The 12,953-nt window shown below is 39.4% G+C and overlaps 1 protein-coding gene across 1 annotated transcript in view; it reads right to left on the bottom strand.

Moving 5' to 3' along the window:
- Positions 1 to 12,953, bottom strand: part of phyhiplb (phytanoyl-CoA 2-hydroxylase interacting protein-like b) — a 34,407-nt gene that overhangs the window by 4,154 nt on the left and 17,300 nt on the right. Inside the window, exons 2-4 of the mRNA XM_083556994.1 lie at positions 6,426 to 6,622; positions 5,817 to 5,991; positions 4,398 to 4,515 (exon numbers count right to left, since the gene is read on the bottom strand). Coding sequence (XP_083413120.1) covers positions 4,398 to 4,515; positions 5,817 to 5,991; positions 6,426 to 6,622 — 490 coding nt within the window. The remainder of the gene's footprint in view (positions 1 to 4,397; positions 4,516 to 5,816; positions 5,992 to 6,425; positions 6,623 to 12,953) is intronic.

Below are 12,953 nucleotides of genomic sequence, written 5' to 3'. Positions count from 1 at the left end.
TGAGAGTGTCCATGACATTCAGACTGCTTTATTTTGTCATATAATAAGGAGTATAGGCTGCACCTGGCCATTAAACTAAGTCTACCTGAGCCCTGCCGAATCTCTCCCAGATCTACCCCACCACTTGAGGGTGCCACAGTTGCCACCGGCTTGCTCATCAGGGACAAACTTACTCATAAAGAACATATTCATTTTTAATCACCGCATTATCTGTGTAAAGCTGCTTTGAGACAATGTTCATTGTTAAAAGGCGCTATACAAATAAAAATAAATTGAATTGAATTGAAATTGAAACTGCTTGTCAATCAAAAAACCTTTGACTCTGTGAAAATGGAGGGACTATTTAAAGATGGCTGACACAAGCTGTGTCAACAACGATTTGGGAACGACAGTCCAATACCACCAGCCTGACCAGTCCCTGCCTAGTGTGTAAGAGCACAGGAGTACTGAATTGGAAAATGGGCTCTAACACCTCGGTGGACAGACCAGAATCTCAGAGCTGTGACTCCTCAGGAGCCTAAGCCACAGTCTTCACAACTCTGGGTGGGGGTGAAATATTGTGCCCCCTGCCTAACAGAGAAGATTTCTTCTCCATCACCAGGAGGAGATGGACTGGTGAATGGGGTGGAGAGCATACAGGCCATGGCGTCCATCCCTAGAGGGGCTGGAGGTGTAAGAAGGGACAGTGCGACGTTTGTTGAGTCACAAACAAGTCTACCTGAGCCCCGCCGAATCTTTCCCAGATCTATTCCACCACTTGAGGGTGGAGTCGCCATTCCCCGGGTCTCAGTCCATGTCTCAAAAGGGCGTCTGCTCCTTCGTTTAGATGGCTGGGGATGTATGCTGCCCTCAAGGAGAGCAGCTTCCCCTGGGCCGACAGGAGGATCTGGCATGTCCGCTTGTACAGGAGGCGTGAGCGGCAACCCTGGTGGTTTATATAAGAGACCACTGAGGTGTTGCCCGAGCGGACCAACACATGATGACCTTTGAGGTCCGACAAAAAATGCTTCAAGGCCAAAAGCACAGACAGCATCTCTAGGCAATCAATGGGGCCCTCATGACCGCTCCCGAACCTGTGAGGGATAGTGTTATGCAACGACCGGGAACTCCCTACACGGGGCCCTGGGACAGGAACCACCCCGGGATCTCTCCAGACATCTAAGGCATGTAGGGCTCACAGCATGAACTCCTGATGGCCGAAAGAATGGAGACAATGCTGGCAGGAGACAACTGCGCACACATAAGTGTCGAATCCCATGTGTCCCATTCTCTGTAATAGAGAAAGCACACTCTTTTTGGCGTTCAGCCGTAACCCCAGTTGCTTTATGTGAGCGACATCTCGATGCCGGACCGATAAGTGCTCTGATTGAGCTAATATCAACCAATCGTTGATATAGTTTAAGATGCAAATGCTCTGAAGTCAGATGTAGACTGGCCACCGGCCTCAACAGTCTTTTTTTGTGGCCTCCTGGACCTCCTAGCCACCCGAGATGCCCCCCACATCTAGCTCTCGCAGCAGGTCAGCCTGATATGCCTGTAACACCGCCATAGTATGCAGGCATGCAGCAGCTTGACCTGCTGAGGCACCTCGGTGTGCAGGTCTGTAAAAAACAGCAGACCCAATGTTGAGGTTTTGACATAGTTCAGAGAAAGTGCTCATGAAGCTTACTGGACGGATGGGCTTTCTGCTCATCGTCCGGCCAAGCCAAATCTAACTTGGCTACAGCACAGGTCACAACCTCCATAAGCTCCTTAACTTCCAGCTCACAAAAAGCAAGCCCCACTTTCTCAGAGGAAGAAAAGCGGAGCAGAATGCTCTCGTTGCAAGGGGAAGAAGCCGCCAAAAGGCGTGCTTCTGAAGCTTGTGCACAAGTGCCGGACCAGGCAGGTGAATCAGGGGAAAGGGACAAGGAGAAAGGGACAAGCCTGTTTCTAAACTCTCTGCCTAGTCCATCTGCAAGCCCTAGGAACTAGCATGCCACTTCGCCTCAGTGAGAGCGGCGCCAAAGCCACGAGGAGTGGGGCCACCCTCCTTGAAGAGTGCCCACCAAGAGCGGAGCATCGCAAAAACATGTGAACGCAATCTGTGCAGTCAGCTCCCTCGAGAAATTACTTAGCATGCTCCGCTCCCAGGCAAGCCACACACAATTTTTTGCTTCAGAATGTCACAGTACATGTTGGAATCTATGTTTGCCTCAATGGAACGCAGCTCCAAAGTACCAGAATTACACATGAAGCACCAGACCATGATGCGGCATTCTGCTCCACTTGACTGTAGGCAAGACACAAATTTCTTGGTACTCCTCACCAGTACGCACATATGCTAGACACCATCTGAGCCAAACAGGTCTATCTCAGTTTTATCAAACCGCAGGACATGGTTACAGTATTTCATGCTCTTGGACAGGTTGTCTTCAGCAAACTGTTTGTGGGCTTTCTTGTGAGCGAGCTGCAGAAGAGGCTTCCTTCTAGGATCCCAGCCATGCAAACCGACATGTTGCAGTGTGTGGCATATGGTCTAAACACTGAGAAACTGACCTTCCACTTTTGCAAACTCAAAAGCAATGCTGGCAGCAGTCATTCGTTTGTTTTTTTAAGCAGCTTCTGCACCTGATGCACAGCATGGGGACTTAACTTCTTTGATCAACCCTCACAAGGCCTGTTCGGAGTAGAGCCCATCTTGGAAAACTTTTGCATGAGCCTGGCCACTGTGCTGTAATTGATTTTCAGGGTGTTATCTACTTATAGCCTAGGCCATCTTTGTGGAGAGCAGCAATTCTAAATTCTCAAATCCTCAGAGACTTCTTTGCCATGGGGTGCCATGTTGAACATTGTAAGGATAGTCATATCTTTCTATGAGGTCAGACCCCGAGAACTTCCATGCAACAAAACAATAAACTTTTTAGTCTGAGGAGAGGAACTCTTTAATCTGAGGAAAAAAAGACATTTGTTCAGTTAGCCTTTCACCCATCCTTGAGCCCCCCTCTTTCACTCTTGGGGCTATGGCCGGATTATGAAAAGGTGACTTAGAATTTCCTGGAATTCAAGCTACTATACTTGCATACTAGTTATTATAATTTAGAAATGTATGAATTTTGACTTTTCATGTTTATCATTTTAAAAGTCTCGTTGCAATTGGAAATATGATCTCAGTCCCATATCAGTAGAACAGACCAAATATAAAGAACTCAGGTTTGGAGGAAAAGTCTGTCATACTGATATAAGATTCGTACCGGATAAGATTTAGGTCACCCTAAGTCCCACCAAAGGGGTTTGCAAAGCTTTTATTAATTAGAATTTACAAGTGTTTATAGTGGTTTGGGTATTTAAGGAGATTTGGCGAAACACTCGGGAAGCATCTGTCGTCAGAACTTCCCACACAGTCTCTGTGTGTCTCTATTGCCAGGTACGATGACTCTTTTGTAAACTGCATTGTTAAATCATGCATGTGCAGGCGCTGATTGGCCCACTCTAAAAGAATTAGGTTATATCCTCTGACAAAATTTCAGACTGGCGAGTTCATTTTTGTGAATTTGTGCAGTTGGCCGATTAATTGAAAGGATAGACTACTCAGAATAATCTATTCAAATTCAAAACACAACTGATAAGTGAATCAGCTTTAATTAGATTAATTCAAGTAAAAATTTTTATTATAAGTTGGATTTAGATTAAAGTCAAAATTGGATTCATGAAACAAATCTAAGTATATTTTAGTCCTTTATCTTTTACACAGAGCAAGAAAGACTAACACGCAGCATACCTTCACCCACACCAGTGGATTCCGTCTTTAAGCCATTGGGTGGTACCTTAAATATTCAGTGGTCAGTATGAGAGAATTGTACTCAAATTTGAACTTCTCTAATACAAGATATACTAATTTGTATGGTCCTGTCAAGCAGAAAAAAACATGAACATGATTAATAGGAAATGTGGCTTTGCATGGTTATCACTTAGGGTTTACTCACTTTTGTTGCCAGCTATTTTAACAATAATGGCTGTATGTTATTTTCAGAGGACAGTAAATCTGTACTGCTATACAAGCTGCAAATTAACTACTCTAAAATATATCGGTTTCACTTCTATATTATTGTCCCTTAAGAAGGTAAAATAAAATGGTTGCTGAAATGTGAGGGTATATAGTATATAAATCTTAGGTTTATATACAAATCAAATAGAGATATAAATATTAAAAGCATTTAAGAGTCATAGATACACCAATAATAATTATAATCATAAGTATTATAAATGTTGAATGAAATAGAAGCAAGAGGTAGTAAAAGTCGTAAAATCTAAGGCAACATTTTATTGTGCTTCACTATTTCGCTTTCCCTAAAACTGGATGTAACTGTACAGTATAGAAATACAAACAGATGTATGAAAGCAGCAGATGTACATGCCTTGCATGGTCAAAGTACTCTTTGTTCTGGTTGCGATAGAACACAGAGAAAGGCAACATTCTGCCTGCAATGGCCTCTGCTTTCTCCAGCAGCTGTGTGAGATGGACCGTAGAGTAATCTGGGAGTAAGGAAAAGGAAGAAAACCAGGAAAGGAAGCCAGAATGAGTCTTGGTAGTCAGATGAAACCATAGCAACATGCACCAAAGATAAACACTGCTAAATTATTCTTCTATAACTAAGAGAAAAGTGGATTTTTGATTAGCTGGATAATTTCATGGTCAAAATCTTCCCAGAAAAAATATATCCCACTTATTTTGACGCCCTTTTACAGACAATTATTACAAACGAATTCGCTACATGAAACTCTAAATCAGTGAATAGATGTACAAAATACAATTTGAATGAAAAAAATGACATTCATTATAGATATTAGAGATTATATTTATATTAAGTAACAGTAATTTGTTTACTAAACAAGAACAAGCCGTAAACAAGTACTCATCCGATTTGGGAATTTTAAAAGTTTAGGTTTCCTCATGATGCTGATTCAGAACATGACAATGAGTGTTTAAAGCTTCACCAGACATTCTCCTAAATTAAAATAATTAAAAAAGGAATAATTTTCTTTTCTTCATGATCTTTAATTACATTTCCTGACACAGCACCCCTTACATGACTGTTACATGTTACTTATCACTTATAGCTGTTCCATATAACCTTGAATTTGACTTATATAGTCCCACCATTCACAGCACACTTTGTCTCATGCTTGGCCTCCATGGTTGCTTTTACAGTTCACAGTCTTTGACTTTGTGTCCAGATTACATTTTCTCTATTTTATTTTCATGTCTCTAATTTATATTTGTGCACCTTGTTAATAAATATAATCTGTACTTGCATGGACCACTTATCCTCGTGTTGCATGACAATCACTGCCTAATACCATATGTATGTATTTAAGAGAATGTTAGTGTCTTATTTAATATTATAAAGCATTAGAAAACAGTCAAAATAAAAACGGAATAAGCTTTGGACAGAAAGCCAATATAAAAAATAATTTAGTAAGCTATGGTTATAAAATTATCAAAATAAAATAAAATAAATTGAGCTCCTGTGAAGAATTATATACAAAGATTTATTGGGTATTTACATTTATGGCATTATGCAGACACTCTTACAATTATACAACCTTGCTCAAGGACTCAGCAATGGCAGTGCTGGGATTTGAACCTATGACCTTTCAATCAAAATCCCACCACCTTATCCACTGAACTATCTGGATAGCTTTAATGCTAGAGCAATTTAAATCAAAATAGTCTGCATTGATGCCCGTATGACCATTTACAGTGAATAAAAAAATAAGGGGTTCATATCGAGTAACATATTAGCAGAGAAAGTGTTTTGACTTTTTGCGCTCACCGGCTGTGCAGAACTCCACGACCTCGCTCCACTCGGAAATGGCGTAGTCTCTGTCGCTCTGCTTGGATGCTGTTTGGACGGCTACAGTGTACTCTGTGCGTGGACTCAGGAACCAATGGCCTCTCACTGTCATGGGTAGAGGCACTGCCTTTGCTACCAGCTTAGTGGGGACATCCTGGGGCATGCAGAGGGCAGAGCAAGGCATTTTTTAAATATATAAAGTAATCAGCATAATAATTTCTTCATATTTTGCAGTAAACTTTAGCAATTTGGCCTGCACCAAATTGTCTTATTGGAAACTACTTTCTACCACTGTTTGTGGAAAAGTGTGAACTCAGCAGGTGTCCAGCAGGTGTCTCACACCCCAACTATTAACATTCACCCTTCACACCAGCAGCTATACCTGTTTACAATACTCTACACACAGAAACCAGAATGTCCTGACTAAACATACAACAATAAAATAATAAGTTTATACTTATTCAAGACTGTTTAAAAAGTTTGATTTCTATTCTGCAGGCAGAATGCAGTGCCAATGTAGTGTAAGAAAGAGTCAAATACTTTTAATGAGCTGAAAAGTAAAACCCTCAACCTAAATGTCACTAATACCTTGTGCTTGAACTTATTGACATTCTTGTTCTCTTTCTTGTTAAGGTCAATAAAGTAGTGTGTGATGCGCTCCTTGGCTCTGGAATCCATGTCCCAGCAGATCTTGAAGGAGTCACAGGTGATGTTGCTGATTTTAATGGCTTGAGGAACAGGGAGCTCCTCCATCTCTGCAATGCCACTGTCCTGTGATTTATTTCCTGTGAGAGGGACATAAAGAGAGAGGCAAATAGAGACAGCGATTGTTAAAAATACAAAGTGTTCCCTGTGAGCTTGAGGACTCTCTTCTTGGAGACTTCTGCTTTATAACAAGAGGTGGCAAAGAATTCAACAACCAGCTGGGGTTTGAATATATCCTATATGGTACCAAGTATGAATATGAGCCAACTTTATAGTTTTCATTGTTTAAAAGTTTGTTTTCCTGCTGAAAGCAGCACATGGAAATGACTATGCAAGGGAGTGCAGATTGCAGTTGTGAAAATTCTCAAGGATGTGGCCAGAAAATATATACAAAATATTTTAGACACTGCATAACTCCTGGGTGGAGACAGTGTTTCCCATGACTAACTCAGGGAGAAGCTTAGTGGCTTATGTTGACAGAGCAGATCCTAATAATGAGCAATTCCAAGTGACTTTAATAGTAAAAGCTTTAAAATAGAAGACAAGAGCTGAGTACAAAATGAGCTATGGAGGGAACAGAATACTAGAGAGTTTCCAATTTGAGTGAACAGAACAGCTCAAGACAGAGCCACGTGCATAAATAAAAATCAGGAAAAGAACAAACAATTGAGGTATGCACAAGTTTAAGAACATGATCAGAGCAGCAGAATTTAAGCTAACAAAAGGAATAGAATCAGACTGACTTTGAAACAGAACTTAGATTAAACTAGGAACAAAACAATTACTGAATGAAGAGACTAAGCACATACAGAAGCTAAACTAGGCACTTGAATGGAGACAGGCAGTCCAAATAAAACAAAAAAGAAAAACTACACAGGAGACATTGAACCAGAGAAATCACATGGCCTTTGCAAGAATACAATGAACAATTTTGAATACTTCTTTGTATTGTTACCTGAGACCAAGTTCAAGTAGAAATCATATCTACACTGCAGTTATCAGCAGTAAATTCAAATAGTGAGGAAATGTGTGGAAACTTTTTTGCATGCTTTTGATGATGTTTTCTAAAAATTTCTTCACTTAATAGTTTTTTATGCATTTTAAATAGTTTCATACTTTAGTTCCACAGAACAAAAGGGAATAGCATTTGTAGGCTTTTATAGCCATAATCAGAATGGACAAAACGTTTAAGCTAATAGAGAAAGCAGATAATGAACCTGAGCCAGACCTATGAGCAGAGACAGGAAGTAAGCTAACAGGGATAGAGACATACCCAGTGGAAAATAACACAAGTACAGTAAATAGGATGAAATTAAGGCTGGACGAGTTTATCATATGAGAGAATGGAGAAGAGGTTGGTGATGCAGGGCGAGGCACAAAAGCTTAATCATTGGGTGGGCTAATTTTCCTGCTGTGTTATTAGCCGAGGGTGATTCACAGCCCCAGATCCCTTAACTGTAACCTTATATATGAATTCAATTCTTATCAACTGATCAAACTGAACGTGGTTACTAAAAAGTGTTCAATGTCTTTTTAGTTAAATGTATAGTATATTATAAAATGTCTCCTACATTAAATTGAGTATTAAATGCACTAATTTCATTGTGAAAAGCATCAGTATGTGCATTAGGCCATATACCTAAACATCTTCAACAAATGCTACCACAAATGCTAAATTCCCCCTTTAGCACTGGCTATGTCCCTAATTTTCAATAACAGTTAATTAACCAATTATTAAAACAATCGATACTATCAATTATAAAAAAAAATATTATGAACTGACCTTGACTCTTTTGTTATGGGAGAGGTCAATAAAGAATGACCAGACTGGTTCAAGCTGATAAAAAATATACAGTATCTCAAATAACTACAACTGTGGTAAGCAAAAAAGCATCTCAAAATGTATTGCATGTCAAACCTTCAAGTGGATAGGCTACAACAGCAGAAGACCATATCAGGTTCCTTGTCTGTCAGCCAAGAACAAAAAGCTGAGGCTGCATTGGACACAGACTTACCGAAACAGAGCAGTTGAGGACTGCAAAAACATAGTCTGCAATGATAAAGCTCAAATTTTGCCAAGACACACAGATGATAGGGTCAAAATTAGGTGCCAACAGCATAAATCCATTTTAATTCCAGCATGATAATGCACCAAGCCACAAAGCAAAATCATCTCCGAATAATTTCAGGAACAAGACAAATAGTTCCTGGTTAGACATTTTTACCCTTTTGCTTTTTTTGATAATGGACAGAGACTTTCAAGTCTTGTCACAGATTCTTAATCAACTTTAGGTTTTGACTGAGGCATTCCAAGGCTTTGACATTCTTGGCTTAAAACCTCATCAGCGTAGCCATGGTGTTAAGGGTCAATGTCCGGATGAAAACCGAATCTCTGTCACACAGCATGTCAAAACTTTAGGCAGATTGAAGTAACCTGCTGGGTTACAACAGCAGAAGATTATGTTGGGTTCCACTTCTCACAGCAAGTGTGGGGCAATCTTACCAAGACTGGAGAAAAAATCTGCCTAATCAGGTAATTCTCGTTTTCTACTGAGGCACACAGATTGTAGGGTCAGAACTTGGCACTAACAGCATAAATCCATAGACTCTACTGTTCTTGTTTGAATTGTCCAGGCTGGTGTAGGTGGTGTAATGGTATGTGGTTTGTTTGCTTGGCACATTGCTCCAATGAATAACACTTGTTGCTTAAATGCCACAACTTATTTGAGTATTTCAGCGGATTATGTGCATCTCTTAATTGCAACAGTTTCGAATGGCCATCTTCCAATGGCTCCTTCTAGCATTATAATGCACCATGTCACAAAGCAAAAGTTGTCTGAAACTGGTTTCATGAACATGGCATTGAATTCAATATTTCTTTAGGGGCCTTTCCAGTCGCCAGGTCTAAAGAGCACTTTTGAGATGTAGTAGAACAGGAGATTTCTTTCTACAAAGGCCCTCAACTTTGCAATTAGTGTTTCGGAAAAAAATAACAAAGTCTTAACAGTGATGCAGCTAAAGACTTTGCAGCCTCTGAACATTGATGGTTCAGTGTTCAAGTACAACTACTGTGCTGATGCAGCCTGTTTTCACAAATCAGAATGAGGGAATGAACAAGTACATCTAAGAAAGAAGCAGAGAGAAGCCCTGGGTGAACTAACATTTTCAAACTATATGAAGGAAAGTTATTCAGAACTGAGAAAAAACATTAGCCATCATTCTGAATCTCTCCTCAAAACAAACATAAATCCTAAACATTAAAAAATGCCTTCTCTACCCAATAAAGCCAAAAGCAATAGCATGGATTTTTTTTTCCTATACTGATTGATACGATTGTGGAAAGTCGGTTGGACCAGATGACATACCAGTAGAAGCATGGAGATGTTTAGGAGAGATGGCAGTGGAGTTTTAAACCAGGTAGTTCAACAAGATTTTGGAAGGTGAGAGGTTGCCTGAGGAATAGAGAAGGAGTGTGCACGTAGGACGTTTTGGAGACAAGGTGAGGAAGGCTCGATTGAGATTGTTTGAACATGTGCAGAGGAGGAACATGAAGTATATCAGTAGGAGAATGCTGAGGATGGAGCCACCAGGAAGGAGGAAAAGAGAAAGGCCAAGGAGGCGGTTTATGTATGTGGTGAGTAAAGACATGCAGGTATTTGGGGTGAAAGAGGCAGATGTAGAGGACAGGGAGGTTTGGAGACGTATGATCCGCTGTGGCGACCCCTAATGGGAGAAGCTGAAAGAAGAAGAGGACACAGAGACAGAAAGAGCTGTACTGTGCTCTCCTCTTAAACAAGAGTTTTATGCCACTGACCTAAGCAAAAGAGTAAAAAAAATGCATGAAAATGACAGTATTTTATTTGATACAATTCATTTTTGCAACTATTTTATCCTCATCAGGGTTGCAGCAGATCTGGGGCTCATGCTGTACAGGAGTTGGGAATACACCTCAGATTGTACGCTTGTCCATTAAATGGCATCTTGCACACACATTCACACACTCAGGATAGACATTCCACCTATTATTATTATATTGTTTGGAGGTGGGTAAACAACTGAGAATAAATGGGAAAGCAACATGGACATGGAAAGAAAATATAAAACTTTGAACTGACAGTAATCCAAGATGGCAGCAATACGTATTCGATAGTTTTTTCAGTTCAAAATTACATCAGAGTAATTATGTTTGTGTGTCTATGTTTGTGTGTTTGAAGTTAATTTCATGCTTAGAGATTATTTTCTATGCCAGTCTTGGACCATTTGCAGTCTAAAACAGTTCCCCAGGATTTGCATAACTGATTTACAAACTAAGATTGTGTTTTGTCTCTTTATTTTTGTATTTTTTTATAATTCTTTATATTAAATTTTTTTTTTAACATGGTTGCAGAGTTGGTTTAGGTGCAATTTGATATAGTACATCTCCCATTCTACCACATCCAAAAGGTGTTCTTCAAATCTTCTAAAACAATGGAATCATTGTAATGTTTATTAAACCTATGTTCAATCCAAATCTTTTCATAAACAGCAAATGTCCAAAAAACATATTCAAGGTACTGAATGAAATGACAATATCTGCACTAATAATAACAAAAAAAGGGAATAAAATAGAATCAAAAGCAGACAGTGGCATTTTTTTACTTTTTCAAAATCTAGAAACTCAAACCTATTACGCAGAAAGCTTGTGCTAACAGCAATCTTTGACTTTAAATAAATGAAATTAGCAGGCAATGAAGCGGGCAGGTGGCAGAATATGAACTTCAGTAATAGTCAGCCTAATTCCTACTTCATGTTCTGCATAATTTAAAGATGATTTATAAATAAAAAAACTCATAAATCACCAATAAACAACTCAAGCTGAACTAACCACTTGCATTACAATCGCTGTCAAAAAGAAAAAACCCAGGCACTTCTTCCACCACATAGAGCCAAATTCCTATTGCACTATCCTGGGAATACAGAATCTCACAAATGTTTTTCCTTTTAAGGGCATTTTTATGGAAACCAAAGTGGAATCATTATTTTTGGGGTTGACTTCCTAAAGATTCGAATAAATTATACTTATCAAAATATCAAATTTGCCCAATTCATTACAGATTATACATTTTTGTGCAGCATGCATGCTGCAACATTTTAACTTGATATAATGTGAAGAATATCCAACTTGACAAGATACTTCATAAAAGAAAGCAGTATATGTTTTTAATCAGCCCTAATGGTGACAGAATATATTTTTCATTTAATTCTTATTCTTATTCTACTAATATTCTTACTTTTTTCTGCATTCCCAGTGCAATGTTTAGCCCCAAAACAGACCTAAGGAAAATGAAGACCTCATAAAGGTTAAAGACAAACAGAAACAGTACTTACAAGGTGCTCATAATGTAGAGTATGAAGCACACTGTAGTGCCCTATCCATGGTCACATATGGTCAAGTGTCCCTCTAAGTACTAATTGCTACATGCCAGTGCTCTTCCTATAAAGGAAGCCTGCCATGCTCCCAGGGGTGGAGCACAGATTGTCATCATCTAAGGCTCACTGGCACTTGCGATTAGAACCGATCAGGAATTAGAATGAGCAAAACCAAGAGGGAGGTGGAATGAGATGTTTTTTTTTTTTTGTGCATAATAATCCCTTGGCTGCAAAAGCTGAAAATCTTTCCCATTAGAAAGAGAAGTCAGAATGTTCTCACCCCTGACCCTCTGTCTGCTCCCTGCTCATTCTGGCACTTCTGTAAAAGATTCCATTGTATTATATACTCCAAGTGATCTAATTAACTTTGCTAGTTATTTATTTAATTGTACTCCATGCACTAAAAGAAATTCATTCTCACTCACATCGCGGTCATATTGTTATTATAGCTAATCCAACTCTTTTTTTTCTCTCTTGTCTTTCAATCTGTTCCTGTACCCTGTTTCATGTGCATGAATCCAAACTAATTTTCATCCACACACTGCACTGTATATGGTATACAAGTCCAGGAAAACTCATATGACCAGATCACAATAGACAGATGAAACACACAAGGCAGCTGACAAAGCGTGTCTTCATTCTCGTTGCTCTCCCTGATCTTTATTTTACTAAGCCCTACAAGGAGCCTATTCAGCACAAGGACTTTTCCTCTGCTGAACTGTGTCACCCTCCTCACCACCACGCTGAACAGCGTAGGGGGAAAAGACCATGCTTTTGTTCTATTCATCCGGAGTAGTAATTAACACAAAAACATGACACTGAAAGAGGCTCATACAGTACAAAGCACTTAGGAAAGCCATTTTGCAATTCGGTGCGTGAGCCTCACAGCCTATTAATAGGATTTGCTTTTATGAAATTTCTTTATACAGATGGAATTGTAGAGATCCCTAAAAATGAAGTACAATACAGAAGGAAAACAATGCAACACCTTAGTTGAACATT

Source organism: Silurus aristotelis (assembly GCF_946808225.1).
Source record: "Silurus aristotelis genome assembly, chromosome: 12".
Lineage (NCBI taxonomy): Eukaryota > Metazoa > Chordata > Actinopteri > Siluriformes > Siluridae > Silurus > Silurus aristotelis.
Note: the sequence above shows the minus strand (reverse complement) of the source record. Positions and strands in the feature narration are given on the sequence as shown.